Source organism: Manis javanica, chromosome 7 (assembly GCF_040802235.1).
Source record: "Manis javanica isolate MJ-LG chromosome 7, MJ_LKY, whole genome shotgun sequence".
In the NCBI taxonomy this organism is placed as follows: Eukaryota; Metazoa; Chordata; class Mammalia; order Pholidota; family Manidae; genus Manis; species Manis javanica.
The window spans coordinates 15,893,563-15,920,157 of NC_133162.1; the positions used below are offsets into that span (position 1 = coordinate 15,893,563).

Sequence of the window (26,595 nt, forward strand, 5' to 3'; positions counted from 1 at the left end):
CCAGTAATAGTAATAATAAGGGAGAGAAGTCAGCTTTCTTGGAGAGAAAAGTGAATACATCCCCATGGTAGGCAGAAAAATGGCGCCCAGGGATGTCCATGCCTAACCCTGGAACCTGTGAGTATGTTACTGGATGTGGCAAAAGGGACTTTGCAGATGGGATGAAGGTTGTGGAAAGGGGTGGGGAGATTATTCTGGGTTATCCAGGTGGGCCCTGCCTAATCACAGGAGTCCCTCAAAGAGGCTGTGCTCAGAAAGAGCGAAGTGAGGACAGAAGAGGGGTCAGAGAGATGCAAGGCTGCTGGCTTTAAAGCTGGAGGAAGGAGGCCACAGAGCAAGGAATGCGGGTGGTTCTAATGTGCTGGAAAAAGCAAGATGTGGACTTTCCCTCCTAGAGCCTCCAGAAGGAATGTAGCCTTGCCAACCATTTGGAATTCTGACCTGCAGAATTCTATGATAATACATTTGTATGTTTAAAGCCACTGTGTTTGTGGTAATTTATCACTGCAGCAATAGGACATGAAAACAGCCCAAGCCTTCATTTTGATGCTGGAATGGCAGGGTCCAGTTAGCAGACAATGGCCTTGATACCTGGAACTGTGGAATAGGCGAAGAGGAAGTCAGCTTCAACTGGGACCTTGTATCGAGGATTGGCGTCCGTTTCATTGATAGGCCCCGAGTCAGCCTGGATCCCATCATCGAGCTCTGTGCCCCGGCAAGCCTAGGTATCAAAACGGAGATCACTTTGCGGAGTTGGAACAGAGACATGTATCCTGTTCACTGCTCTGTTCTAGGCACCTAGTGCCTAAAACTGAGCTTGGCATGTGCTGGCAGCTCAATGATAATCTGATGAAGTAATAAGTGAATGAATGTTGTGTCAAATTAGTAAACAAAGCAAATAGAAGTACTGTAAAGTCTTAAAGAAACCCTCATAATTTGCCATCTGACGCAAGTACCTATGCCAAACTTAGAGACAGAAATGTGAGTACCCCAAATGAAACATGTGCACATAAAGTTGTTCAATGATACAATCGGAGTCACTCTGTCATTTTTTCCCCATTTTCCATTGTATTGTCTTTGGAAAGTGATTACCTGAATGAAGAAGAGTTTGGGTTTCTCTAAAAGGGTTTTGCATCTATCCCCCCGAAAATGGGCTGTCAAGTTCTTTATTGCTGTCACACCATCCGTTCCATAAATTAAATTTTCCTCTCCATGGCTTAGTAAGACACAGGCGAAGCAAGCTGACTTTCTGTGGTCCTCTTCAGAAGCTGCAAGCAAGTGATGTGAACATGGAAAAAGTTAAAACCTAAGTCCTGTGTGAGTCCTCATAGATAGCAGAGTATTCCCTGCGGGCCTGGAGCTGCCACGGACTGCTGGAGATGGGAGAAGCACCTCTCTGGAGGAGAGAGAGAGGATTCTAGAATTCTCTCTCAGTCTGACACCAGAATGAGGCTGCCCCATGAGGAAGGGAGCCCTAAACTTGGGAGGGGTTCAGGCAGCGGCTGAGAGGCAGCATACTGGGGTGCCCAAGAGCATGTGACCCCACTGTAGGTTAGGTCTGTGACACTGGGCATGTTACTTCACCATTTTGTGCCTTGGTTTCCTTATCTGTAAAATGGATATACTAGTACCTATTAAATGAGTTACTATTTATAAAGCAGCCCACGTAGTAAGTGCCGTGCAAGTAACTGTTAAAGAAAATAAAACATCATGCTAAGTGAAATAAGCTAGTCATTGAAGGACAAATATTTTGTGACTTCCCTCGTGAGGTACCTAGAGTAATCAAGTTCGCAGACGCAGAAAGTAGACTGGTGGCTGCCAGGGGGAGGGGAGGGAGAAATGGGCAGGTGGTGGTTCAATGGGGATGGAGTTGCAGTTTGGCAAGATAGAAAGATTCTAGAGATGGAGGGCAGGCATGGCTGCCCAACCATCTGAATGCCCCTAATGTCACTGAGCTATACATTTAGAAATGGTTAAGATGGTGCATGTTGTGTTGTATATTTTACCGCACTTTAAAAAGCAAACAAATAAAATTCCAAAAAAGGAAAAAAACAATGCTAGATTGGCTGTCAGTTTAGGATACTGAGGAGAGGTTGGTTAAACTCAAACTCATCTCAAGTTCAGAGATTCCTACTAGATAAACAGTTAGCTAGCTAGCTAATTAATATAACCTACTCTTTCTTGAATAAGATTTAGATTCTCCTGTGCAGACAGTGATCTTGGTACTTAATCCCTGGCCCTCTGAAGGCCTCATTTATCTATATTTCACTGATAAAAAAAATGGGATCTTGGAGAGGCCCCATAACTTTGCCCAAAGTAGGCACAACTTCTTAGAGCCTCAGAGCCATGCTTTACACCCAGGGAGTCGCAAAGCCCTGCTGTCTCCTCAGTTCCAGACAGACAAAGAGGGGTGGCCTCTCCCATTCTGGTCCTGTGCCCCCTTTGCATTAACCTGTACAGTGACATTGTATTTGCTTTGACAATAGAGGCACAAGGTGATGGACTTCTTTCTCCCCTTTAGCTTGTTTTTTGATCAGATGAATTAAGGCAGAGTTGGAAATCAGGAGCTTTGCCCACACTGGAACCTACTACACGTAACAGTAGAGAAAAATAACTGCTTTGCTATTTTGATAGGACAAGAAATGAGAATTCTGTGATTGAGACATGCTCTGGGCTCAGGTGGAATATGACTCACTGTTCATAAGAACAGAAATGACATTTGGGACAAGCCCTTACATCTGTACAGGCTGTCACCCTTCCCAAAGCACACTCACAAACCTCTTGGCTAAGCCTCACTCTGACCACAGAAACAGGAGGAGCTGGCATCATGATCTGCATTTCAGGAGAGCAAAGAATGAGGAGGACGCAGTTGCCATGCCTCGGTTGCCCAGCTGTTAGAACTGGGATAGACCCCAAACTTGGGCTCCTAATTTCCAGTCTGCTCTATCACGTGGCTACTAGGGTACAGAAGGTCAGCTTTTAAGATTCATGTTTGAAGAAACAAGAAAAGAGGCCTAGTTTTTAAAAATATAAGAGAGGGTAATATAAGAGATGGTGAAGCTCTTTTTCTTCGTTAGTTGTGTAGTTCAGAAAAGCAGCAGTGATTTGAACTCTGTGCCTGTCTGCTGCCTGTGAGTCACTATCTAATCACTTTCAAAGACTTGCCCTAAATGCCAAAGTCCCCTTGGTGGCAGCCTCTAGACAGTGGTGTGACACAAAACACAGTTGTTCTAGAGCCAGAACAAAGCTTGAGTTTCAGGTCTGCCTCTACTAACTGTACCTTTCAGGTCTTTCTCTACTAACTGTGCCTTCCGGATGTCCTTTACACTGTCTAAAGCTCTGTCCCACATTTATGAATGGGACATGATAATATTCTGCTGGCCAGTACTGCAAGGGTTGTGTTAAAGATCTAATGAAACGCTTTTGTGAATGTACTGTTTAAAAAATAAGGCAGTTCTGAAGTATATGGGGATTATTATCCTCTGTCTGCCACAAGGGAAAAGATTACACTTAAACTCCATTCTGGGAAGAATGCCACAGATTTGCTACTTTCCTAGGAATTAGCCTTTTGAAATTGAGACTGTCCTGTAGGTACTGAACCTATTTCTCTTGCCATCATGCAAGCTGACTTCATCTTTTTAGGGAGTGATCTAAGCTTCCTGAAAGAGACCTGCCCTTTCCTGGAGACAGAGCTGGAGTAGCCCGGAGGAAGGAAAGGCTGCCCACGCTGAAATCCCTCTGTCCTGCGAAGGTGTCCGAGACCAGCTGGGGCCCCGCGCATCTGCGGAGCAGGAAGGAGACTGCGGGAGGAGGCAGGCAGGCACCTTGTCTCAGCAGATCTTGCATCTTGGCACACGAGCAGTCATTATGGACAACCACATCAAAACCCAGGTTTCGGAAACACTTGAAAAGGGCCTCGGCATCTTTGTCCGTTCCGTTTCGGACGTCCATACCTGTGGGAAGCAAGCACCCAGCCCACGATGAGCAGTCCTTGGCCGAGTACTGCCCTCCGACATCAAGGGCAGCCTCGCTGGCTCTGGTGAAAATGCTGCCAAGGTTATAAGTGAAATGAGCAACTGAAGTAAGAAATAAACTCAAAGGACAGCATACCTCAGCTCACCTGCAGAAGGGGCTACTCTCCACTCCAGTCAAGGCTACGCTCTGCTCCAGTCAAGGCTAATCAAGAATCTCCTTGACTCTTAGCCATTTGGTGCAGGTCCCGCCCTGGCAATGCACCTGGAGGGCCCTGAGACTGACAATTACCAACTCCCTGCACCCCCTTCCCCTGGACACTCAAATACCACCTTCCACAGGCTGTCTGCCACCACAGATGACATGGTGTTTTCCCAATGAAAATCTGATACAAGTCTTAACACAAGATGAAGAGAATTGAAGCAAGCAGGAGAGGCTGGCCCATGCCCATCCCACCTACCTGTTTCTTTGTTGAAGTTCTTGTTGTTTATTATGATGCATTTTCCCACCTTCTCAAAATTCATGTTATACTGATATGCAGGCTCTTGGTCACGGGTGGTCTTGACTGAGCTCCCTGAGTCATTTTTCTTTTTCCTATTGGGGAAATAAAAAGCCAGTCAGGGGTTGTGGGAGATGTTTGGACAGTAATGGCTTCTTGATTTTACTACTAGCATGGAAGGGGTGCCCAAGAAGACTGCAATATCTGCAAAGAAAGGACCTGGGGTGGACAGATGGCTCTGTTTAATTATCACAGTTAAAAGGAACAGGATCTCCTGTTTAATTCCATTGCATGCTAGAGAAATGCAAATTAAAATCATAATACGATGCCAGCGCACACTCACCAGAATGGCTACAACGTGTCAGGGACCATGTCTAGCACCTGGAGTTAATCATACATTGCTAGTGGGAACCTACTTTGTACATCCATTGTGGAGAAGCAGCACAGTCTACTAAAACTGAGCTTAAACCTATCTTACGACAGAGCAGTTCTGCTCCTAGGCATATATATCTCAAAAGAGAGATCCATGTATGCACAGTTAGCACTGTTCAGCAAGAGTCCCAAACAGGAAACGGTCTGAATGTCCATTTACAGCAGAATGGATCAACTGCTGGATGTCCACATAATGAAATGCCATATGACAATGAGAATGAGCACCATGACAACACGAAGCCCTATAAACGAATCTTACAAAAAACTGAGAAAGAGTTCATTAAAAGAACCCATATGCAGAAAACTTAGATATGATATATTAGAAGTCAGGAGGAGGTTTTCTCTATGGTGGGAGGGTTAGGGGCTGAAAGGGACCTAAGGACTTTCTCAGATGCTGTTCATATTTTGTTCTTGATATGAGTGTTGTCTACATGCGTGTGTCAGTTATTGAAAATTATGAAGTGTGTGCTCTTTTCTATGTGGAATTACGATTCAATGAACATTTATATTAAAAGTGGGAGAAAAGGAACAGTGGTTTAAAAGAGAAAATAGCCCCCTTCCAATATCCAGACTCTGACCATCCAGCTTACCAAAAGTCTGGCATGTAGTTGCTGAGGCTGGAACATGGGGCCTCACTTGGAGGGAGGACAGAGAAAAAAAACGTTACATGCAAGTGGACAGCAGCCTTGTTAGTCATTTACTTGAATGTAAGCTCCATGACAGAAGAGACTTTTTATGTGTTCTGAAAAATCCTGAATTCCCAATACCTAGAACAATGCTTGACACCTAAGTTGCTCAATGAATATTTTTTATAAACTACAGACCAATATCTCTTATGAACATGATGCAAAAATCCTTAACAAAAATATTAGCAAGTCAAATCTGGCAATCTATAGATAAGGTTATACACCATGAGCAGGTGTTACTGATCCCAGGAATATAAGGTTGGTTTAACATCCAAAAATCAGTTAATGTAAGCCAACATATTAGTAGAATCAAGGACAAAATCATATGATCAACTCAGTTGATGCACAAAAAAGCATTTGACAGGCTCCAATGCCATGTTAGGATAAAAATACAGCATAAACTAGGACTCCACCTGAAAAGGGCATCTGTGAGACACTCACAGCTAAGATCCTGTTTAGTAATGAAAGACTGAATGCTTTCCCCTAAGATCAGGAGCAAGTCACGTAAGTCTGTTCTTGCCACTTGTATTAGACATTGTACAAGAGGTTCTAGTCAGGGCAGCTGGGTTTTAGAAGAGTGTTATATGAATGAACAAAATCAAGTTTTATCCTCTTGTTTTATGGATCTGGAAACTGAGGAGAACAGGAGGGTGGGGTTGTCCAAGGCCGCCCAAGTGGGGTGCTCACCTAGGCCTCAGACCTCCATGGCGGCTTCTAGAGCCCTGGGCCCCTGCGTGTTTGTGCGGATGACTTGTCTGCCATTCTCCAGTTGGAAGAGGTACAATGAAAGTGAAAATTAAGCTTGTTAACCTGACAAATGCGGGTCCAAGGGAATTTCACTCTGAATTTTCATTGAGTCTTATTTTTGGAGTTTCTCAGAGCACCTGGAAGGACATGGCCTTTCCTACTTGGTCCAGATTACAGATCAGCTCCGTACACTGAGTCTTCAGACTCCATATTGCTATTTTTCAACTTCATTTATTTTTCAGTTTTATCTTCCACTTTTATGAAGCCCAATTTCTTCCATGATATCACGTCATTTTTTTTTCTTTTTTTCTCCCCTAGCCCAGCCCAGCCCAGTCCTCATCATATCATTTTTCAAAGAGAAAAATGTCCTGCCTCTGTTCTGCTCCCTTCTCTATCTCCTTCCTAGACTCTCCCTCCCTCTAGTTTCTCTCTGTTTCCGGGGATGACTGGGGCCAGGGAGTCTCTGCCCTTCAAAGCAACAACTTCCTCTTCTGCAAAGCAGAGCCTTCTGTGACTGTCACGAGATGGGAGGGTCAGGGCAGCAGGTACTCCCATGGAGTCTTCTCACACTCCCAGGCCTCTCTAAGGCTCAGACGAGACAAATATCAGCAAGATGAGTTCGTTTCTGTACTGTACAGGGTCATGCCATGCAGAGAGGAGTAAGATTTACTTCCTGATTGCTCCCTAGTCGGTGACCCCTACTGATACTGTCTTCTGTGCACATTCAAATATCTGCCCACAGTCTTTCACATGCACACAAAATCTTCCTCAATTGATGCCTCTGAGCTTAAGTGGAGGGGGCATAAATCATACCCATTTTATAGGTATACATTTGTCATTGCTTACTAAGGGCCAGGACCTTGTGACAACTCTCACCTGCATTTTCTCATGGACTCCTGACAGGTCTTAAGCTAATTTCAGGCATTCAAAGACCCTAATAAGAGTAGCATTAAGTTTGGCAGGCTGGAGATCTTTGAGAGATAAAATGCTACTTGTATTTTCTGTACTATTGATTATTTCAAACAAGCTGTACAACAATATCCAAGTAATAAACAAGCTGCGGTTTTTTTAAAAGCTGCCATTAACTCCTTCTCAATAACGGGCAAAACCAAACCAGCAAGCATCTTTTATGAGAAGACAGGCTTGGAATTAAGTTACACAAAAAAGAAAAGGAAACCACTTCTATCAGAATACAATTTGGAAAATTAACTGGTTAAAAGAAAAAAAAGGAACGCAAAAGCAGAAAAAGAAAATACTTTCCATGATTATGAAAAGAATCTTAAATTCAAGAAATGTGATTCTTACCCCTGGTAAGTATCTCAAAAGGGAGTTAATGACAATTTCCCCTACCTATCCCGCCCCTAAATTGAACTCTTATTTTTAAAAAAGAACTGAATATCTACTTCCTCTTTCTGGATTTGAGTCAGTCACTATTAATATTTGCTTCTAACCAAAATAGCTTTTTTTGTTAAACCCAGGTCTTCCTGGACCACATGCGTATTAAAGAGCAATTATGAATTCATCTTCCTAAGGGGCGCTAGCCTGGGGAAAACCCCATCTGCAGTTTAACTTTGAGGAAGCAAACCTCCATGATTAGTTTAAAGCTTTGCACTAGAGAGACAAATAAGAGGAAATGATTGTTGAGAAAGCATCAGTGAGAAAAAGCCAGGGGAAAAAAAATGGACTAAAGTCCAGTGCACAGTCCACAAGAACCAGAGTCTAAGAGATTAGAGTCTGCCTCCTAATAGTTGTGAGACTTTGGGGCACCTCTTCTGGGGTGCACCTTTCTGGTACCTTCTTCGAATCTCCCTTTCAGCCCCACTGCCCCTTCCAGACTCCGGTGAGAGCCGGGCCATTACTTCCATTTTGCCAATTCTTGCTGCAAGGCTGCCACAGAGATACTAAACGTGGCCTTACATTTAGGAACTGATTGCTGAGAGGCAACTCTATTAGGGTAGCCACCCATCGCTGATTCTGCAGGAACACAGGACAATCGTTTTGCTTGACTATTTCTGTTGTGTGTGACACCTGATACTATTTGCAAACACTTTTGAACGGACAAGTTTTGTCCCGTTTTTCCCCTGCCACTCTGATTTCCAATTCTTAATAGTAAGCCTCAGTTAAAAACCCTGGCTGGCTGACATACATTTATTCAATTAGCCACTCACTCCCATAATGGCAAGCAGGACAGGTAAAAATATCTGGCTCAGTCTCTACTTCCTGGCTGGCCCATTAAGAGGAGGGTGTTTCACCAAAATCACACAGGGTTGTAAGAAAGAATGAGGAAACTATGTCCATATGTGGGGTGATTTCTAGTAAGTGGTGTTAGTTTGGAACTAAACGGGCAGAACAATGAGAAGAGTTTGCCACCTTCTGGAAAAAAATTAGGGGAAAATATCATACCTTATATTTGCCTGTATTTACATAAAGAGACTCTTGAAGGATGATTTAATGGATAAATCCATGGGTCCCGGGGCTGGACTGTGTGGGTTTGATACACTGCTCGGTCACGCAGGCTGAGCAATCATGGGCAAGTTACTTAACCTCACTTGTATAGAATTCGGAAAATTAATGGGTTTAAAAAAAAAAAAAAGGAACGCAAAAGCAGAAAAAGAAAACACTTCCCATGAAAAGAACAAAATTACAGGATCCACCTCAGAGCATGTAAATTAGTTAAGATTCACAAGGCACAAGAACGGTGTGTGGCACATGGAAGTGGTAAATAAATGTCATTATTATTACTAATATTATTCATTTATAACATAAATATTAGTTATCTGTGTAGGGAGCTAGGAGCCGGGCAGCAAGAAGGAGGAATTTTGACTATCTTCTTTAGATACGTGAGTATGTGAATAAGTTAATTATTCAAAAGATTAAGATAAAAATTATTATTTAATAGTTAAAAATCACTTCTGCAAATGGATTTCAGATCTGGCCCGTTGTGAAATTACTAGATTCATATTTCTTGAGCTAAATGTTGAAAGGGCTCCCCAGACACCTCGCTTTTGTTTTTCACTGTGACTTTTACCTCTCTCCCCAGCCTTTTCACCTTGCTCCTCTGTGTCAATAATAAGAAAACAATAATAAATACCCTTATAATAATTACTATGTTTTGCATCCTCATCGCTTTATATGTGTATTATCTCACGTGACCTTTACAACTCTGTAAGGCATTAACCTCATTTCATAGAAAAAAGTTACATTAGCTTGCCCAAGATCACAAAGCCAGACGAGACAGAGCCCAGGTTTATTCTGAGGTCGGACTCGGAGTCCCCTATACCGCATTTCTTACCTCTGTTAAAACTTCAGATTCCTGCGCCTTGCACTAGACCTAGAGAATCCGGTCTCGGTGTTTCCCTGGAGATGCTCACCCCCTCTGAAGTCTGAGGGCTTCAGCACTAGCTTGCCTGGCCACTGCCTGGGTCCTCTTGGCTCCGACCTTTCCTTGCTGTCTCTACTCTCGTTTCAAGCCCCTTGGCTGCGTCCATAACCCGTGGCAGCAGAGGTCCCACCTGGCCACTCCTCCCACCAGCTCCCCCAACCTATCAAACCTCACTCTCCGTGTGGGTGCAGAACTACAGAATCCTTGATTCTTGGCCAGAAGGTTGAAAAGATGTGCCTTGTGAAGCATGGCCTTGTAGAAGGCGCCCCTTGGCCAGTGAGTGAGGGTATATTTAGGGTCACGTGTGAGATGGCCAACTCTGTAAAAACCTGCAAGGTCCCCTAGGGGTGACAGTCAAGCTCAACATTAAGCTGAAGTTACTTTAACAGCACAACTAAACTGCACCCAGGAAATGCCACTGCATACACTGCCATCCGCATGCTCCTTGTTTACACAACATTTGGTAAGTCCCCAGCACAGCCTTGGTGGGGCAGTAACTCACTACCAGGGGAGGTAAGCTTTGTGATCCCAGTGGTAGCAGCTCCCAAAGAGTGACTGTCTGTTTGGAAATCAATTCAGAGCCAAGCAGATCATCAGATGAACAACTGCTGTTGGACAGAAGCAAGAGCCTCCAGGGCTCCAAATAAATTGTGCTAATTAATTAGCCAACTGCAGAATGATGGCAGGAGTCCACAGCTCAGCATGGGAGGTGCTCCCGGGGTGGGCTCGGGGAGGGAATAGGAAGGGTAATAAGAAGCTTTCAAGGATCCAGGTTAAAAACTTCTTCAGCTGTTGATCAGCCCCCTGAGATAAGATTTTTTTTAAAGCAGCTGTTCTTGTCCCAGCTTCCAATGACCTTTCTGTAGAAGATGCTGGAACATATGACACAGACTCCTACAGGGCGTGCACTCTGAGCTTCTTTCAAATCAAATCAATGGACACTGGCCTTTCTCCTGAATCTGACAAATGGCATAAAGCTCCCCTAAGTCACCAGGAATAAGTACCAGTGATACTTGGATAGGTTTTTATGCTTTACAAAGTGTATTATTCTGCAAAGTACCGACAAGAGCCATGGAAAGACACAGCAAATAGAAGCTGGCCATGGTATTTTTAAGCCAGATCCTATCACCTGCCCATTCTACCCCACCCTCCTCCTTTCTTCTCCCTTTGCTAATTCTCTTCTGATAAACTGAGACTTTGTCTTGACCTTTTTTTCATGCTGAAGACTTTGGCCGAGATTACTATGCTGAGAAGGAACACAGGATTCTTGGAACCTGCTGTTGAGTGCAAGGCTCATGATAAACTAGACTAGTGAATTAAAAGTTTCAAATCCTCTTAAAAGCTCATGTGTTTCACAACTGGCAGCAGATTTTAAAAAAGAAGTGTGGCCATGAAATCACTGTGCTTGGGGTGAGGCAACAAGATGGTAACAAAGTGCAATAGCCTGGTGCAGTGACTGGGTGAGTGAGTTTAAGTGTGCACTAAAATGCAATGGACAGTTAATTTACAGGAGCAGGTTAGCCACCAGGCTTCCTAACAATCCTTACTGTTTCTTGGTGCTGCATTTCTTCACTAATATGAGCAAGTACCATTATCTTCATTTCCCAGACGCATTCAGATGAGCTCAAATCTCTGCTAGGAACACAGAAAAGGCCAGCATTGATTATCAGGAAGGAACTAGATAATCCTAACTTTGTAGGTAGACAACCATTTTTTGGAACCTCAAATTTCACAGTGCAAGGCCAACTCAGTCATTTCAACAAAGTCAAGAGGCAAAAAATCACAACCAAGCTCTGATGGTTACTTATATGAAAAGACTTCCTTGAAGAGCCTATAGCAACTCAGACCAGAAAACATTATATGATAATAATACTCTTTCTATCTTAACAAGAAGTGAAAAAACCTCTGGAAGTACAAGATGAATTTTATAATCCACTCTGGTGCCCTGGAGTGGATAAATACAGGTTTTATTCTCTTACAGATCCCCCAGGCTTCTCCAAACACAAATTATACCTTTCTAAATTTGGAAAGGAATATATAAGCATGCAAACCCACTATTATTTATTTTCTGAAGCATCTCCATGAATAGGATTCCCAGTAGCTCTGTCTGTTTGCAGACATTCATCAGCATGAAAGTAAACACACCACCGGGCACACATTTCCCCAGGGCTGTTTCATTTGGAACGAGAGCTCTGGTTTTCGTAGCTGCTTTGTCTAAATATTTTTGGGGTGATTCAATGCATGGTTTCAACATTTCAACAGAGGGCATCCCCAGCAGTCCTGACATACCAAGGCACAGAGCAAGACAGAGAGGAGAGGACAGGGTGAAGGTAGATACCTTGCATCTCCATCCAAAAGCAGCCCCCTTTGCATCAGAAACAGGTTCTGCCCTGCGACAATGGGCAGCGGGTTCCCTTCTTCTCTGTAATAATAAAAACTCAACATGCTCAGCTCAGCAGGGAACAGAAGACTGGCACAGCCCGCCTGGCCCTGAAGGCTGTGACTGAATCAGCAGTGAACTGCAACGCTGGAGTTTTCCACAGCACCATTCATTCTGGGGCTGGGAAAGTCACACTGACCTCCCTCTTTCTGCTGACCAGCAGAAATGCTCAGGCTCCACATTGCTGCAGCCCCCACCCCCCAGCTCCCCAGGGACAGCTCCCTAGAGAAAAGGTGACTTTCTAGGAGCACAGGGTCCAAAAAGAAAAAAACAACCCCAAACCCCCCACAAATTTCCACAAAGGTGCATCCACTAGCACCATGTTTGAGAGTGAAAAGCTGGAAACAATAGCGGAATGGCTAAGCAAGAGAATGAGTATCACTAGAACAAAATACTACACAGCTATTTAAAATAATGAGCATGCAGATGCAGGCAACCCACCCAAGTGTCAAAACTACAAAAGGTGGAAAGACAGCACACACAGGAATCGCGAAATACATAAAATTATTGTAAGTAAATGAAGAAAAATAGGAAGTGAGTTCGTGATGAAATCAAAGAATTCGATTTTATTAGGTTATTTTTTTCTTCAGGAGGGTGCTCAAGGCAGTAATGCAAGTAATAAAAGACCTTAGAGTCATACCAAATACCTTGGTTTTCAAATGAGGCATATAACTTTTTCAACGGCCTTGAAATAATGTGGATGATGCAGGAGTTACTACACTTCCCCATCCCACCCATCCCTTCGCAATGAGGAAAATGTGAACACATAAAACCCAAGGCGCCTATTAAGCAAATGGCTCAGCAATGCTTTTCTCAATTTCCTGGTTCAAGGTCACAGCCAATGAAAGTGTCAAGTCCATGAAGGGGTGTGACGCCCCCTGCTGCCCTGGGCAAAGCTCCTCGTCATTTGCCATCCTCAGATCTGTCAGCAAGAGAGGAAAGTGGCTCTGGACATTCTTCTCTGAAACTCAGTTTGCGAAAACATGCTTACATTGGAAAACGAAGTTGGATTAAAATAGGCTCGGGAGAGGAAGATTCCCCTCTCTCAAGCTTAGCCACCCTCGCATTGCCCTCTTTCCTCTAAAGAAAGGAGCAGAGAGACCTCTGATGATGAAAACTGACAAAAGACTTCAAAAAGATCAGCCAGGAGAAACGAAGGATTGAATTCTTTTTAAATAGCCTAAAACTGTTTAAAAAGTAGAAGATACAATGATGTCTGTATCTTGGCCAGAGGCTCCCGAATTGAGAACAGCTGACATGCCTCGGTGGCATTCTCACGCCACCACTTCACTGCTCCTCTTCACTTCCAGCTGAGTGGTGTACAAACTCACCATCACAGACGCATGCCGGCCAGAAAGCCATCAGCCCCGGCGAGCTCGGGGTTTGAACACGCAAGGCCAGGCTGCACATTTCTCACCTGTGGCCCCTTGTTCCCCTGAGAAGCAACAGGCCTTTTCATATTACTTCTCTATTACTACACTTAATTCCATACTAAGTGTTCTAAAATTTCTTTAACTATGAAAACCTGATCATTCACCTCCCTTCCTCCCTTTTTCTTTTAACCTGACAGCTTATTTTTTCTTCTCTAGAAGAGCAATAACTTAAAATAGTTGGAGGCATTCTGTACAGGCAGAAGCCATGGCTTCGAAGGGTCTAGACCTTTTGAATATGTGTGAGAGGGTGGCTTGCCTCTCCTGAGATGTCCACTCGGCCCTCTTTATCAGAAAGCCCACTGCTAGCCCTGTTGGAACACCATCCATAGCCCATCCTTCAGCTGAAGTGAAGCAGAAAGGGAGCAGTTTCAATGAAGAACTAAATCTTGGAAGAAGAAAATAACTGCCCTGATGGTAGATTAATGTGCTTGCACAGCTTGATGCCACTGCAGTTGTGGGTGACACTGATGAAAGGTGGGGAGCCCTGGACCCCAACATAGACCTGGGTCTTGGTCCTGGTTCTGCTGGGTGACCAGGGGTACAGCACTCTGCTGTCTCTCCTGTCTTAATTTTCCTTGATCATTATAGAAGGAAATTGGGTAAGTTACGTTTTAAGGAGTCTTCCAGTTTTAACATTAGCATTCTATGATTTCCTCCTCATCAGGGATGCAGTCTGATTTCTTCCTTATCAGGCAGTTCAGCAAACTGACAGTTACTTTACTTAATTCTCATAAACAATCCAGTGGACAGGTATTCATATCCCTATAATGCAGATGAGGAAACTGAGGTTCAAGGACTTGCTATCATCCCTCAACGAGTGAGTGGGAGGCAGGACCAGGGTCTGTCCAACTCCACCACAGTGCCATTTTAAGGGGTATCATCACCTTTCTAAATACAGCATTCTATCTTTATTACTCTTCATATATACATTTCAGAGACAGGCATTCAATATCCTGAAGTTTGGATTCAAAGTCTTCCTTTATGGGAAAGTAAACTCCCTGGGTATGTTGTAAAGTTCCTTTTATTTTAGGGGGCCCAGACCTGGCCTCTTTCAATCAATGGGTGTGACTGAACAGCTTCTTCCCCTTAGTCTGGAACATATTCTTGGGCATGAGTTAAGGTCTACCTTCTTTCTTCTTTTCTCCAGTTGCAAAACATTGCTTCTTCTGAAACCCCCCTGCATGAATGAAAAGGCAGGACACCTGCTTCTTTCTCTCTTATAATTACACAAATGCATTTTTAGAAGGACCTGTTTACATGTATCATTTACTGTTGGAGAAACTTAAGTGGAGATATGGAAGAAAGAAGATTTATAACCAAGTGGCATTTATGAAACAAAGTGTGGGACACAGAGATGATCTGATACAGAGGAAGAAGCTCATGTGATCTGAGCCAGCACCTCACAAGTGGGGTGTTCGTCCAATTTTGAAAACGAGCCTTTTCTCCTGCCCTCTTCCCTGGGGAGCTGCAAGGATAAACAAACCCCTGTGCAGGGACACATGGGGCTCCACCAATGCCCCGGGGAGATGTGAGAGTGTGTGGAATGTTTGCTAATTTTTATTTCCTTTAATACTGATCTTGAGCAGAGCTCAGAAGGGAGCCTATGATTTCACAGCTGAAGTTTTCCTGGAAAGGACGTCTTCCAGGCTGCGCAGGGCTTGAACTTATTTCTACAATGGCCCGCAGTGGTGCCCCCAGGACCAAACTCACCCTGTCCGCGGGGTCCCGCCCACTTTGCCAGAGCCGGGGCTGCATGGCTGGACCTGACCGTGATTCCCTCTGTGGCCCTGGGCCTGGCAGGCAGGCTCTTCCACTCCCCTGGCAACTCCACTTCCAACCCCTCTACCCCCAGCCTTCCCTTCGCCTCCCAGCCTCCCAGAGCTCCCAGCACAGTTTAGCAGTTGGCTTTGGTGTCCTTAGGTATTTTCTGTAGCTGTGCCTAGACATTCAATAAGAACCTGAGTTGATATCCAAGGCAGGGACCACATTGTGACCTTGAATGGCAGGTAAGCTGTGCTGGGTGCTAGGGTTATCTTGATATCAAGAGGGATCCCTCTTCAAGTTCACAGATGACACTAGGCCTTGTTCCAAAACTACAGCTTGTAATGGATGTAGACTGTGCTATCCTTATTCCTTCTAAATCATGTTCTTTAAAAAGTCCAAACAATTAACGAATTTTAAATATCTCAAATATTTTTTCCCTCGTGGTCTTCTCTGTTTTTCAAGTGCTCACCAATAATCAGCAAATGAGAAAACACTTTAATACATTTTGGGGGTTTTTAAGAAAAATAAAGATCAGTCTGGATTATTTGGGGCTCAATGTAATGGAAATAAACGAGGCTGTCCTGCCATCTAGTGGCAGTGAGACAAAAGCGTCCAACAACCCAGGGCTTGGAACTACCTAGGGCCCGAGTCCCAGCCAGGCTTGCGTGAGAGGAGGGGCGGGCTGCTCTTTCCGTTTCCCAGAATCCTTGGGGTCTCCAGGAGCAGGTGGGTGTCCTCAATTGTAGACAGGCGCTACTGCCCCCTGCACTACCTTACCTGACACCTCGGAGAAGGGAGCTGGGGGTGGGTCAGGATGGGGAAGGTGCCTGCCATCAGTGGAGGGGAGCACCCAGGGGAGCTGCCAATGCACCCCACACATCAGACCTGTGGGATACTTAGTGCCCCGCACATGGCACGGGGGACCATGCGAGGGTCTGCCATCTCCCCACACTCCACGATTTGCAGGAAACAACACACCTCTCAGGCTGTATTCAGTGACCCAATCAGTTAGATGTTAAAAGAATAACAATCCCATTAGAATCCTTAAGGCGTGGGGGTGACAGCGGAGGGTGTAGCTGGGCCAGATGTGCCAACGGACACCTGCTCCTTGGTCAGGCCACGCTGCTCTGAATTGCACTGAGAGTCTCATCCCACTACATGTGAGGTCCCTGACACCACTGAACTCACAAGATCTCACAAGACCAAGGCAGCAGGGATGTTCAGGGGACAATGAAACGTGGCAAATGTTGGAGCAGTTCTGCACTGTGACAATAGGATAGAAATGTCATCAACCTTTTCCTAGCAAGAGGACTCAGTGGTTACTAGAGGACATGAACCTTCCCTGAGGCCCGTCACTTCCTCATGATCTCTCCCTTCTTCAGCCTCTCCCTATTGGTCACAAAGTCCTGTTGCTTCCACATGCCAGGTACTCCTGGGGTCCGGCTACCCTTCTCCACCCACCCCGTCCACTTCCATCCACACCATCCACTCACCCAGGGAACTCAGCAGCCCCTAACTTGCTTCCTCTCCTCAGTGTGTCTTCAACACAGTAGCTCAGGGTTGAGTATGTCCTGTACATATAATTGATCAAGCCACTCCATTTCTTAGACCCTTTAATGACTTCCCTGTTCTTAGGATTGAATTCAAATCTTCAACGTGACAGGCAGACAATCCCTTCTAAAATCTGGCATCTGCCCATTTCCCCCATCTCCTCTTGTGCTGTCCCTCTGCACCCCACACTCCTGCCAGCTAAAATGATCCCCGATCATGCACACTTTCCCCTTCACCAGCCTCTGCCTCCCCATCAAGGCTCAGCACACACATCACGTCTCCAGGGGGCCTTGTTTGACCCCCAAGACCAGACCAGGTACCCTTTTTAATTTTACATTCCCACCGCACTGCTGTGCTCCTTCCTAGCACCATCTCACCTCAATTACCTGGCCCACGCCTGCCTTTCCTACAAGAATGTGAGTGTCTGAGACTGGGGTCCTGTTGATCTGGTTGGTCTTTTCTTGGCTGCTGCCCCAGGGCCAAACACAGAACCCGGCACATGAAGGCCAAAACAGAGAGGCAGGTGAATGCAGTTCAAATCCTGGCTCTGCCACTAATCAACTATGAGGCTTGGTGACAGGCATTTAACTTCTGTCATTCCTTAAGTATTTAATGAATGAATGAGATAATGAATTAGTGACCAAAAATGGCATCTCAAGTGGTTAATTTTAAAGGTAGTGATATTTTACCAGATGAAAGAAACTTCCATCTTACTGAAGAAAAACAAATGGAAAGAACTATATAAATTTTAAGGGTACATCACAAATCTTAACTGCATTTTATACAAACTGACTGCCTCCTGGGAGGTGGCCAGTGCATCATCTAACACATGGGTGGTCAGAGGGCAGCATCTGTTCAGTGCCCAGTAAAGGCAGGCGCAATAAGCAATTAGCAGTTCACAATCTGGAAGAAAAAGATAGCATATTGCCATTGACTGTATCTCAATATCATTTAATAATTCAACGTTCATGTCTTACAACTATTTCAACTAAAATAAGCAGTTTAGAAAATGGAATTTAATTTGAATATTTTACAAGGATATTCATTGTTATTTTGATAATGAAGCTTGATACCAACATCAGCCATGCTATAAAAAATATATAAATGTAGAATGGAATGGGAGTGATGTGCCTCTCGTGACTCGGCCTCTTTCACCCTGATTAATATTATCTCCAAACACACTATCACTGTCAAGCTAGGGTCCTGTGAGAGCAAAGCAAACACTGACTCAAGGAGGTAAACACAGCACCAGGATTTGTGCCCTTTCCTTCTTCCCTTACTACACTCCTCATCTCCACCCATCCAACCATCCATCCATCCGTGAATCCATCCACCCAATAATAAGAGCTCAGAAACAACATGGTTGTCATGAAGCTGCCTAATAACACATTTATCAAATTTGAAAACTGGTATCAGACCTTTACTAATTGAAAGGAAGTCTGGTGTGGCTGACTGGCTTGACAAGGAGGATTGGCTTTGTCAACTGGAACGTACAACAGACATTGTCCATAAATGGATGAGCTACATTTTAAGCTCCAAGGTTTTAACAAAAATATATATTTTAAAGCATAGAGTTTAAAAACATTTTATCAAAAAAGGATACTGACAAATGTTTGTTAATACTATTTTAATTATCTCATCTCTGTTGGAGTATTTTGGGTTAAACAAGCTGCCACTAAGTAAAAGAGCAACAGGTTTAATCAACAACAGTTGTTTGAGAAGTTTTGATAAAGCTTTTTCGGTGTACTTCCCAGAGACTGAAAAAATAGATGTCTTGAAGGGCTAAATAACAATTCCTTTTGTAAGTCAGGTAATTTCCAATCCTCTGTTTTCAATACAATTGAAGAAGGACCCAACTGAGTTGTCATTTCTGGCACAGAACTCAAATGGAATTCGAAGAATTAGGTAACACATTATACCAAAACTCCTGTCACCCTATGCTTATTTATGGTTTCCCAGCACTTCTATTTCTTAAAATGAAAAATAGGAGAATGAGGTGACACTGAGCGCTCTTATTCTAGCAATAAGTATTATTTGTTCATTTATTCAAACTAGCTTTTTAAAAGTCCATTTATCCCAAGTTACAATTTCATTTTAATAATTATTTTGATGAATAATGACTTAAAAGTACTAATGATGTGTCAACATTAATTTTTTTCAATCCACTGCATTAACAATACTGAGGAGGTAAGGCACTGCTCTGCATCCTTGCAGCCCTACTTTTAAATGGAAAACACAGCAGAGCTGTTAGGTGAGTGGAGTTGGTACCACCTGGGTTCTAATCTCAGTTCCACCATTTATTAACCGTCTTGAGAAAGGCAAGCTATTAAACCTCTTATCAGCTCCTCCCTAGCTATTAAAAGGTGATTCCAAGAGAACCATCTCCTGGGATCATGAGGACTAATGTAATATTGAGCTGGCATGTAAAAGTTTAATAAATGAAGCTATTATTTTTGTTGTTGTTGTTAAATGTAAAGTTGAGAATTTTAAAAGTGAAGCCAAGAAAAGAAAGGTGGGAATCAGTAGACAGCCTGTTTACTTCAGTGAAGTGCTGCCCTAAAATCTCATATCCCGTGGCTCCTGGATTCTGCCTTTCAGCCAAGCCTGGTCCCAACTGGCAACAGTGGCCCAGGCACTGCCCTGAAGGAGGCTGGCTGCAAATGCACCCGTACTCCTGGGCAGCTGCCACCCAGATGCACGCCACCAAGCAGGAGACCCCCAAAGCTTGGTTTCCCCCACACCTGGGCTTGCCGCAGAGACATGGGAGTGCACACAGGGGCCCTAGTGTTGGCACACACAGCTGGCAGGATTCTGGGCAAAGCTCCCATGCTCACACAGACCCCCTTCCCAGAATGTCCCCTCCCCATGGGTGGTGGAGATGGCACAGGTATGGCAGGCTGACGTCGCCCAGAGCCCCTCTTTAACCCAGCAAGGAAGGGAACTTACCTCAGGAATGGTGGGACAAAGGAAGACCGGTCTGGCTTAGCATCTACTGTATCTTCACTGGCTGAATACCCAGCTCCCTGCTCCACAACGCAGACTTGGTCATCTGCCATCTGGAAGGAAAGGAACCAACTGGAAAATTGGTATCCAGTGGCATCACTGGTCTCGTGATATTTTAAATAATACTCATTAGGTGACTGAGTTTTAATTAAGCCTGGAGATGAGCAGTCTTGCGTATTTAGGTTCCAGGGCTACTGAACCAATAATCCATTCAAATGTCTGTGTGCTGACTCTATTTCAGACATTGTTCCGGAGACTCACTATACAGCATTGAAGAAAACAAAGTCCTTGCCCTCAGGGAGCTTCTAAACCAGCATCCATGATTTTGCTGAATATTCACTGTGCACAAGAAGCTGTGGAAGGTCCATCAAAGTTTGTAACAAGAAACTCCCCTTAAATTTCTGACAAGTTATTAGCTGCTCATCCTTTGCCTGGCATTGCTCAAACCCAGTTCAAAAACAGCAGCAACCTGGAATGTACAGCTTTTTTTCTGTTTCAGATGGTTTTACATGGGTTTATCAAAATAAATTATATCAAATTATTTTTCTGCTCAAGAACCTTCAAGAGATCCCTATGATCTAAAATTTCAAATCTACACTCATCTTCTTAGATCTTAAGGTACGTCATTATCTAGTACTAGAGTCAGCAAACTATGACCCATCATGTTTTTGTACATTGTTTTACTAGAACACAGCCATGCCCATTCCTTTACACATTGTCGAGGGCTGCTTTCTCTGCACAGCCAGAGTTGAGGAGCTGTGCCAGAGACCATGTGGTCCAAAAAGCTTAAATATTTGCTACCTGACCCTATAAAAGGTGTGCCAACCTCTGATCTTAGGATAACTATCAGCCCATAGGATCCTCTACTAACCTACTACCCCCTCTACTCTGAGAAGTCAGTATAACAATAAGAATTGAACTCATATGTATTATTCCCTGTGCTAATTGTTTTATAAGCATTATTTTATTTAATACTCTCGATAATGCTGTTGTTAGATTAGCCCTATGATCACTACCTTTTGACAGATGAGGAAGCTGAACCTAAAAAAAAGGTTAACTTATCCTGAGCTGTGTAACTAATGAATAGTAGGCCTTGGAGCTGCAGCCAGCAAAGCACTCCAGAGCCCACTCCTCACACCATCCAGCCTTCCAGATCCAAGGTGTCCTCAGGCACACTGTACTCATTTCAGGCTCTTTCAGGGCTCATGGTTCTCCCTTTCTGGAAGCTACCACCCACGTTTGCTGGACATGCCACCTCTGCTCAGCTGGCTAATTCTCAATCTTGAGAATTCAGCTTAAATGGCACCTCTGCACAGAGGTCCTCCTTGATTATGCATACCCCATCAGCTACCCGATCCCCAATTCCCCTTGTATTTGTCTTATTTATATTCTGCCTCTCACTTGGCTCAAATATGACAACAGAAGTTCGCCATGGCAGAGGCACCTGGCACACAGCAGTTGCTTACCAAATAAGCCCTAAATGAATGGAAACAACCATCCCAAGAGAAGAGACTTAACTAAAAGTGAAGTAGCTGGTCAGAAGCAGAGCCTGTACTAGAGTCATTTCTCCTCAATCATGTCCTGTTTCCTTCCCCATGATGGGGCCAACTGTCAGGAACAGAGGGACACCTCTCCAGACTCTAACTTTGCCTGGTCTCCACCTTGGAGAGTTGCCCAGAGAGGGCCGCAGCTGGCCCATGCAGGTCTGTTGCTGCTGGGCTCACCTAGGGATGTCTGCACTAGCTCGGAACCCAAGAAGGCATCTAACTGACAGAACATATTTGCCCCAAAGCATAAGTAAGGGCTTTTGGAGGTGAGGAGAAGTAGGAATCCAGCTGGGGGGAAGTGTCCAAGACAGCAAAGTGACGACATAGTACCCTTGAGCTCCAGGCAGCATTATTAAGTTACCTTGCAGCTTACCTAAGGGGTGAGCTGGACAGTTAGAACTGGGAGGGAGGGAGAGTCCCACGTCAGATCTCTACAGCAACTGCGTGGGAAGTCAGGTAGTCAACTTGTTTCTCAATACGTCATGAACTGTCCACCATTGCCACCCAAGTGTTTCTGGTTGGGCGCAGTTTGATTTTTCAGAATATTTCTCAAAAACAGAGATAATTCTACCCCCAAAGGAGATAAGCTAAAGTCCAGGCACACAGAAATGCTCAGTAGTTTTTTTTTCATCTCCTTTATGTAGATTTAGTTAACTTCCAGTGCGGATTGCTGTTAGTGAAGCACTAAAATATTTTCAAAATTAACAAGTTAAACTTATACAAAATCCACCAGAAAAAGACATTAACTTAAATACGTGGTGTTTAAGCTTTGAGACTTTTGCTAATGCCAATCTTAAAGACTGAATCCAAGATGTATGATGATAAGATAACGTAACCATTATTTTTTAAAAAGGACGGCCCTAGGCAAAATGGTTCCTAAGAGGGCCACACATTTAATACTGCTAGGACCCCTGAGAATTTTGGAGACTCCTTTTAATTCACATGATGAAGATTTACCGGAAGTCTAATACCTCGGGAGCCGGGACTACACCTGTGAGCAAACTGACCTTTCCTGCCTTCCTGGAGACAGGTGCTGATAGAGGAATGACAAAAATATCAAGCTGTAACAGGGGTGCGTGCCATGAGGACTAGCAATTTGTGGTCATATCAGGGGACCCCACTGAACCTCAGAGGAATTAGGGAACTCAGGGGAGGAGATGTCTAACCTGAGATCTAAAAAGGGGAAGAGGACTGGGCAGGGGTAGGGCGAGGCAGGCAGAGGGAATTGCACACTCATTAAACATCTCACATGCTTCCTCCTCAAAGGAGGGGTGTGGTTGATACGCCTTGTCCTTCCCAGCCACGTGTCGGAACCTTTGGCCTTAGCTGCAGAGATACAAAGTACAGGCTGATGTTTATGGCTCTGCAATGGAAGGCCTTCTCTCCCAACATTGGGCCAGCAGTGTCTCCTGTTCGAAACCTACCGCATCTTTTTGGGTTGATGCTGAACACTAGCTAGGGGCACATCAAGGGTCCCTTCTAACAACCTGCCAGAGTGCATGGCTAGAACAAGTTGGTGGGGTGGGACTTTATTCTTTTAAATCTGTAAGGCCAATCATGCAGTGACTTACCTATTCTATGAGGCTGGGCTTGATTTCTGGGTGAAAACAAGTTCACCCAGAACAAGGATGATGACTGAGAGGGGTGCCTGATTTGGTCCCACAGTTTCAGTCAAGCCAAGACTTGGTGTTGATCCCTTATTCCCACTCATCCTCAAAGCCCACTAAGGAAATATAGGCCTATCTCAGCTCTGTGGGGCCTGAAGAGGGCATGACGGGCATTATTTTCTTGTATTCATTCTCTTTGTGGGGCTCAGGATGCAAAGAGCTATCATTCATTCAAGGGACATTGCTTAGTCAGTTGTTAAACATGTCTATCTTCTCTTTAAATGAGTTAATACATGAGCACAGAAAGCATTACCAGTGCCAGGCACTCTAGGTAAGCATTCTATGTTAGCTCTTATTATTACCCTTAATATTATCCACTAGGACTCTTGAGTTCTTATCACTACCATTCAAGTCACAGAAAAGTGCCAGGAACATGGTAGGCATTCGTTAAATATTTCTTTATAAATGTTATAACTGAAACGTACTTAAAATTTTTAAATCCTTCAGTGCTCTGAATAAACTGTTGACACAGGACAGACAACAGAATCAAAGAGACCCAGGAAGGCAGCTGAGAGCCCAGCTGTGGGGGCCAGGGGTTAAATTGGCTACTCCACCCTTTAGCCATGGGACCTTGAACAAAGTACTCAACCTCTCGGAGCCTCAGTTTTCCTCATCTGTAAAGGGAAAACAACAATGCCTAAGTCACTGATGGCTGTGAGGATGAATGCAACAAAGAATTAGGATGAGGGGCACAGTAAAACATTCTAAATTTCACTAAACATTCCCTTTTATCACCACTGTCCACAGAAACTCAAGACTAAGAAAACATTCAGCTGTCAACCTTTACTGATATTTTTAAGTCACACTCATATTTCAAGCAGCTTTTGTGGAGACCGAAAACAAAAATTCTTCTAGTTGTTGTTTTTAAACACTTATAGATGATTGGTACACATCCGGTGGGAAACTCCCCAGCTCTTGGGAACTTTTCTTTTTCAAGTTGGAGTGGAAATGGACTCATTGCAGCTGCTTCCCCTGAAAAATGTCATAATACAACTTGCACCCAAGTCTTGTCACAGTGAACACAATCTTCCTAAAAGGCTCGAAGAGCAGCAGCCCTGAGGACCCCCACCTCTCACCTCTACCACTTGGAGGAGGAGGGGGCTCTGCGGGGCACTCAGGTTCTCCATGGTCACCTGATGCTCACATCACTGCTAGAAGGCTGGAGCCTTTAGCCTGTATTGCAGAAGAAACTTCAGTTTTTTCAGAAAGGTTAAGTAACTGGCCCCAAGCCACACAGCTAAGAGGAGGCAGAGGTGCATTCTGAACCTAGGTGATGGCTGCCTATGGAAGACAGGTCAGGCTAGAGACCCTGAAGGAGGAAACAGCCTGTAAATAAACAAGAGTTGGGGCCACGCAGCCTGCCAGCCCAGGAGTTCAAGGGAAAAGGCCTGGAAATGATTCACAAAGAATAAATCCCGTAAATGGCAAACGAGAACAGCGGTGACCGTCACAAGGCCGCCTGCGGCCTGAGAATCGTGCCTTTTCTCACGTCCTCAAGGGATATTCAAAAGCCCTGCCCAAGGGCACCCCGACGACGATGGCAAGAGCTCCCCCGAGCTATGCCTGACGTTGGCACCGCTGTGCACCAACACCACTTTCTCGCATCCTCGCAGCAATGACCAGCCCGGGGCAACCCATCATCCGCATTTCACCGGCAGGCGCAGAGCAGGCCAAGGCCCCGCGGTGACGATCAGGGACGCGGGGACTGGAACCCAGGGCTGACCGGGAGCCCTCGCTGTTAGCCCTTGGAGGCAACGGACCCCTCCTTCCCGTCTAAATCGACTCCTCCTCCCTTTCCAAATCCCGAAGAGCGGGGTGTTCCCAGCCCGCTGGCCGGGAGGAAAGGGAGGACCAGCCGAGCAAAGCGAGCGATGCTGAGGGGGCGGAGAGCCTTCCGCCCAAGTTCGGGGTTCAGCGCGCGCCGTCGGGGCCGCCCTGTCCCGCCCGCCCGGCTCCCCTGGGGCTGCGCTGGGGGCGGCGGAGGGCCGGGAGAGGAGGGAGGAGACGCGCAGGGGACCGGCGGCGGCGGCGGGGGCCGAAGTTACCGTTCCCGAGGCTGCCGGTGGCCCGAGGCGTCCGCGGTCTCCGGCCCTCCGCAGCCGGGGTCTGGGGCCGCTTTCCCGAAAACGAAAGTAAAAGCCCCAGCGCGGCCGGGGGAGGAGTCGCCCGCGGCGGGATGTGGCGCCGGGCTGGGCGCGCGCGCCGCCCGTGGCCCTGGACCGAGAGCCCGCGACGTTGGCGGCCGGCAAGACGCCCTGGGCCGCCGCGCGCCGTCTCGGGGAAGCGCTCCTGCACCCCGGTGTCGCGGGCGCGGCTCCCGGAGGGCGCCCTCTGCACAGCCGGCGGCGTGCAAGGGGGAGCGTGCGGGGGGAAGTTTGCTGAGCCCTCCGGGATCCCGCCGCGGGGCCGCCAGTCCCGGCAGAGCACGTTCGGAGCTCCGGCGCTCAGTGGCCGGGAGGGCGTGCTCTGCACACCCGCCGCAGGCGGTGCCCCGGGCCACGGAAACTGAAGAGACTTCCTGGCGCTCTTCCGAGCCCCCATCTCCACGGCCCCGCCGCTGCCCCCAGTCTACCCCTCCACTTGGCCATCCGCCCCAGTTCGGGGACCCAGTTCCCACTGACAGAGGGCTCTTCCCCAACCACACCCTGGACCCACCCCAGTCTGTGAGGTTCGTGTCCCCAGCGCGGCTCGGGGGCTCCATCAGCTTGAGTTACCTTCCCTCAAGGCCGAGGCCCTCCGGCCGGCAGTGAGAGCCGCTACTTACCGGGCTCCCCGAAGTTGCTTCCCCTTGAAAGGATGCTCTTCCTTGGCGCGTGGACAGCTGGACGCTAACTTCGGTGTCTCTGAGGCGGGTTCCCTCCTAACAGCCGCCCGTCTGAAGCAGCGCCAGACTCACTCGATCTGTTTATTGAGCGCCCCTTGTGTCAGCCACTGGGTATGTGGCCGTGACGGAGTCTAATACGCGGGAGACCCCGTGCACTTTCGATTCCACCCCTTAATCCCACACCCGCGCTATACACGCACACGCGCGCGCACACACGTCTTTCTTCATCCTTATCCTTGGGGCTCCAACGGAGGCCTCCAATGCCTTTCTCTTCAAGACTCCTCAGGGGAGCAACTACTTAACTCAATCACACCAAGATGTAAATATCTGAGAAGAAATTAGTTTTATTCATACCAGAGGTATTTTGCTGTTAATGAACTATGAACACCTTGAGTGAACGGAGTGGAACCACGATGTCACATCAGGGAAGAACCATCTTGTCTTTCTGTCTTGGCTTCGCTGGGCCTGAGACTTCAATATTGCCTCTAAATATTACCAGGTAAGGACATGTACTTGGTTTAAGAAAGACTAGCCCCAGGTAAGGAAATAATGATAGTTTATTAACTTGTGCAAAATTCCTGAATTCCTGAGTATTTTTAGCATGCCATGTGGTTGAACTATTTCCAGTATACCTATGCATACCCCCCC

At 45.8% G+C, this 26,595-nt stretch overlaps 1 protein-coding gene and 1 long non-coding RNA gene across 4 annotated transcripts in view; one reads left to right on the forward strand and one right to left on the reverse strand.

Annotated features, from left to right (window-relative positions):
* Positions 1-20,450, forward strand: part of LOC118971097 (uncharacterized) — a 79,631-nt gene extending 59,181 nt beyond the window's left edge. Inside the window, exon 3 of the long non-coding RNA XR_012133006.1 lies at positions 20,151-20,450. This is a non-coding gene — a long non-coding RNA (uncharacterized lncRNA). The remainder of the gene's footprint in view (positions 1-20,150) is intronic.
* Positions 1-26,088, reverse strand: part of CASP7 (caspase 7) — a 30,672-nt gene extending 4,584 nt beyond the window's left edge. The window contains exons 1-6 of one of the 3 annotated variants that reach the window (XM_017641426.3): positions 25,888-26,088; positions 19,853-19,962; positions 4,433-4,566; positions 3,825-3,953; positions 1,093-1,268; positions 592-721 (exon numbers count right to left, since the gene is read on the reverse strand). In XM_017641426.3, the coding sequence (XP_017496915.2) occupies positions 592-721; positions 1,093-1,268; positions 3,825-3,953; positions 4,433-4,566; positions 19,853-19,962 (679 nt within the window). In that variant the 5' untranslated portion in view covers positions 25,888-26,088. Of the gene's footprint in view, positions 1-591; positions 722-1,092; positions 1,269-3,824; positions 3,954-4,432; positions 4,567-19,852; positions 19,963-25,168; positions 25,293-25,887 lie in introns of those variants that run through there. The other 2 variants (XM_037011071.2, XM_073240393.1) reach the window with 2 other exon arrangements.
* Between the last annotated feature and the right edge of the window lie 507 nt (positions 26,089-26,595).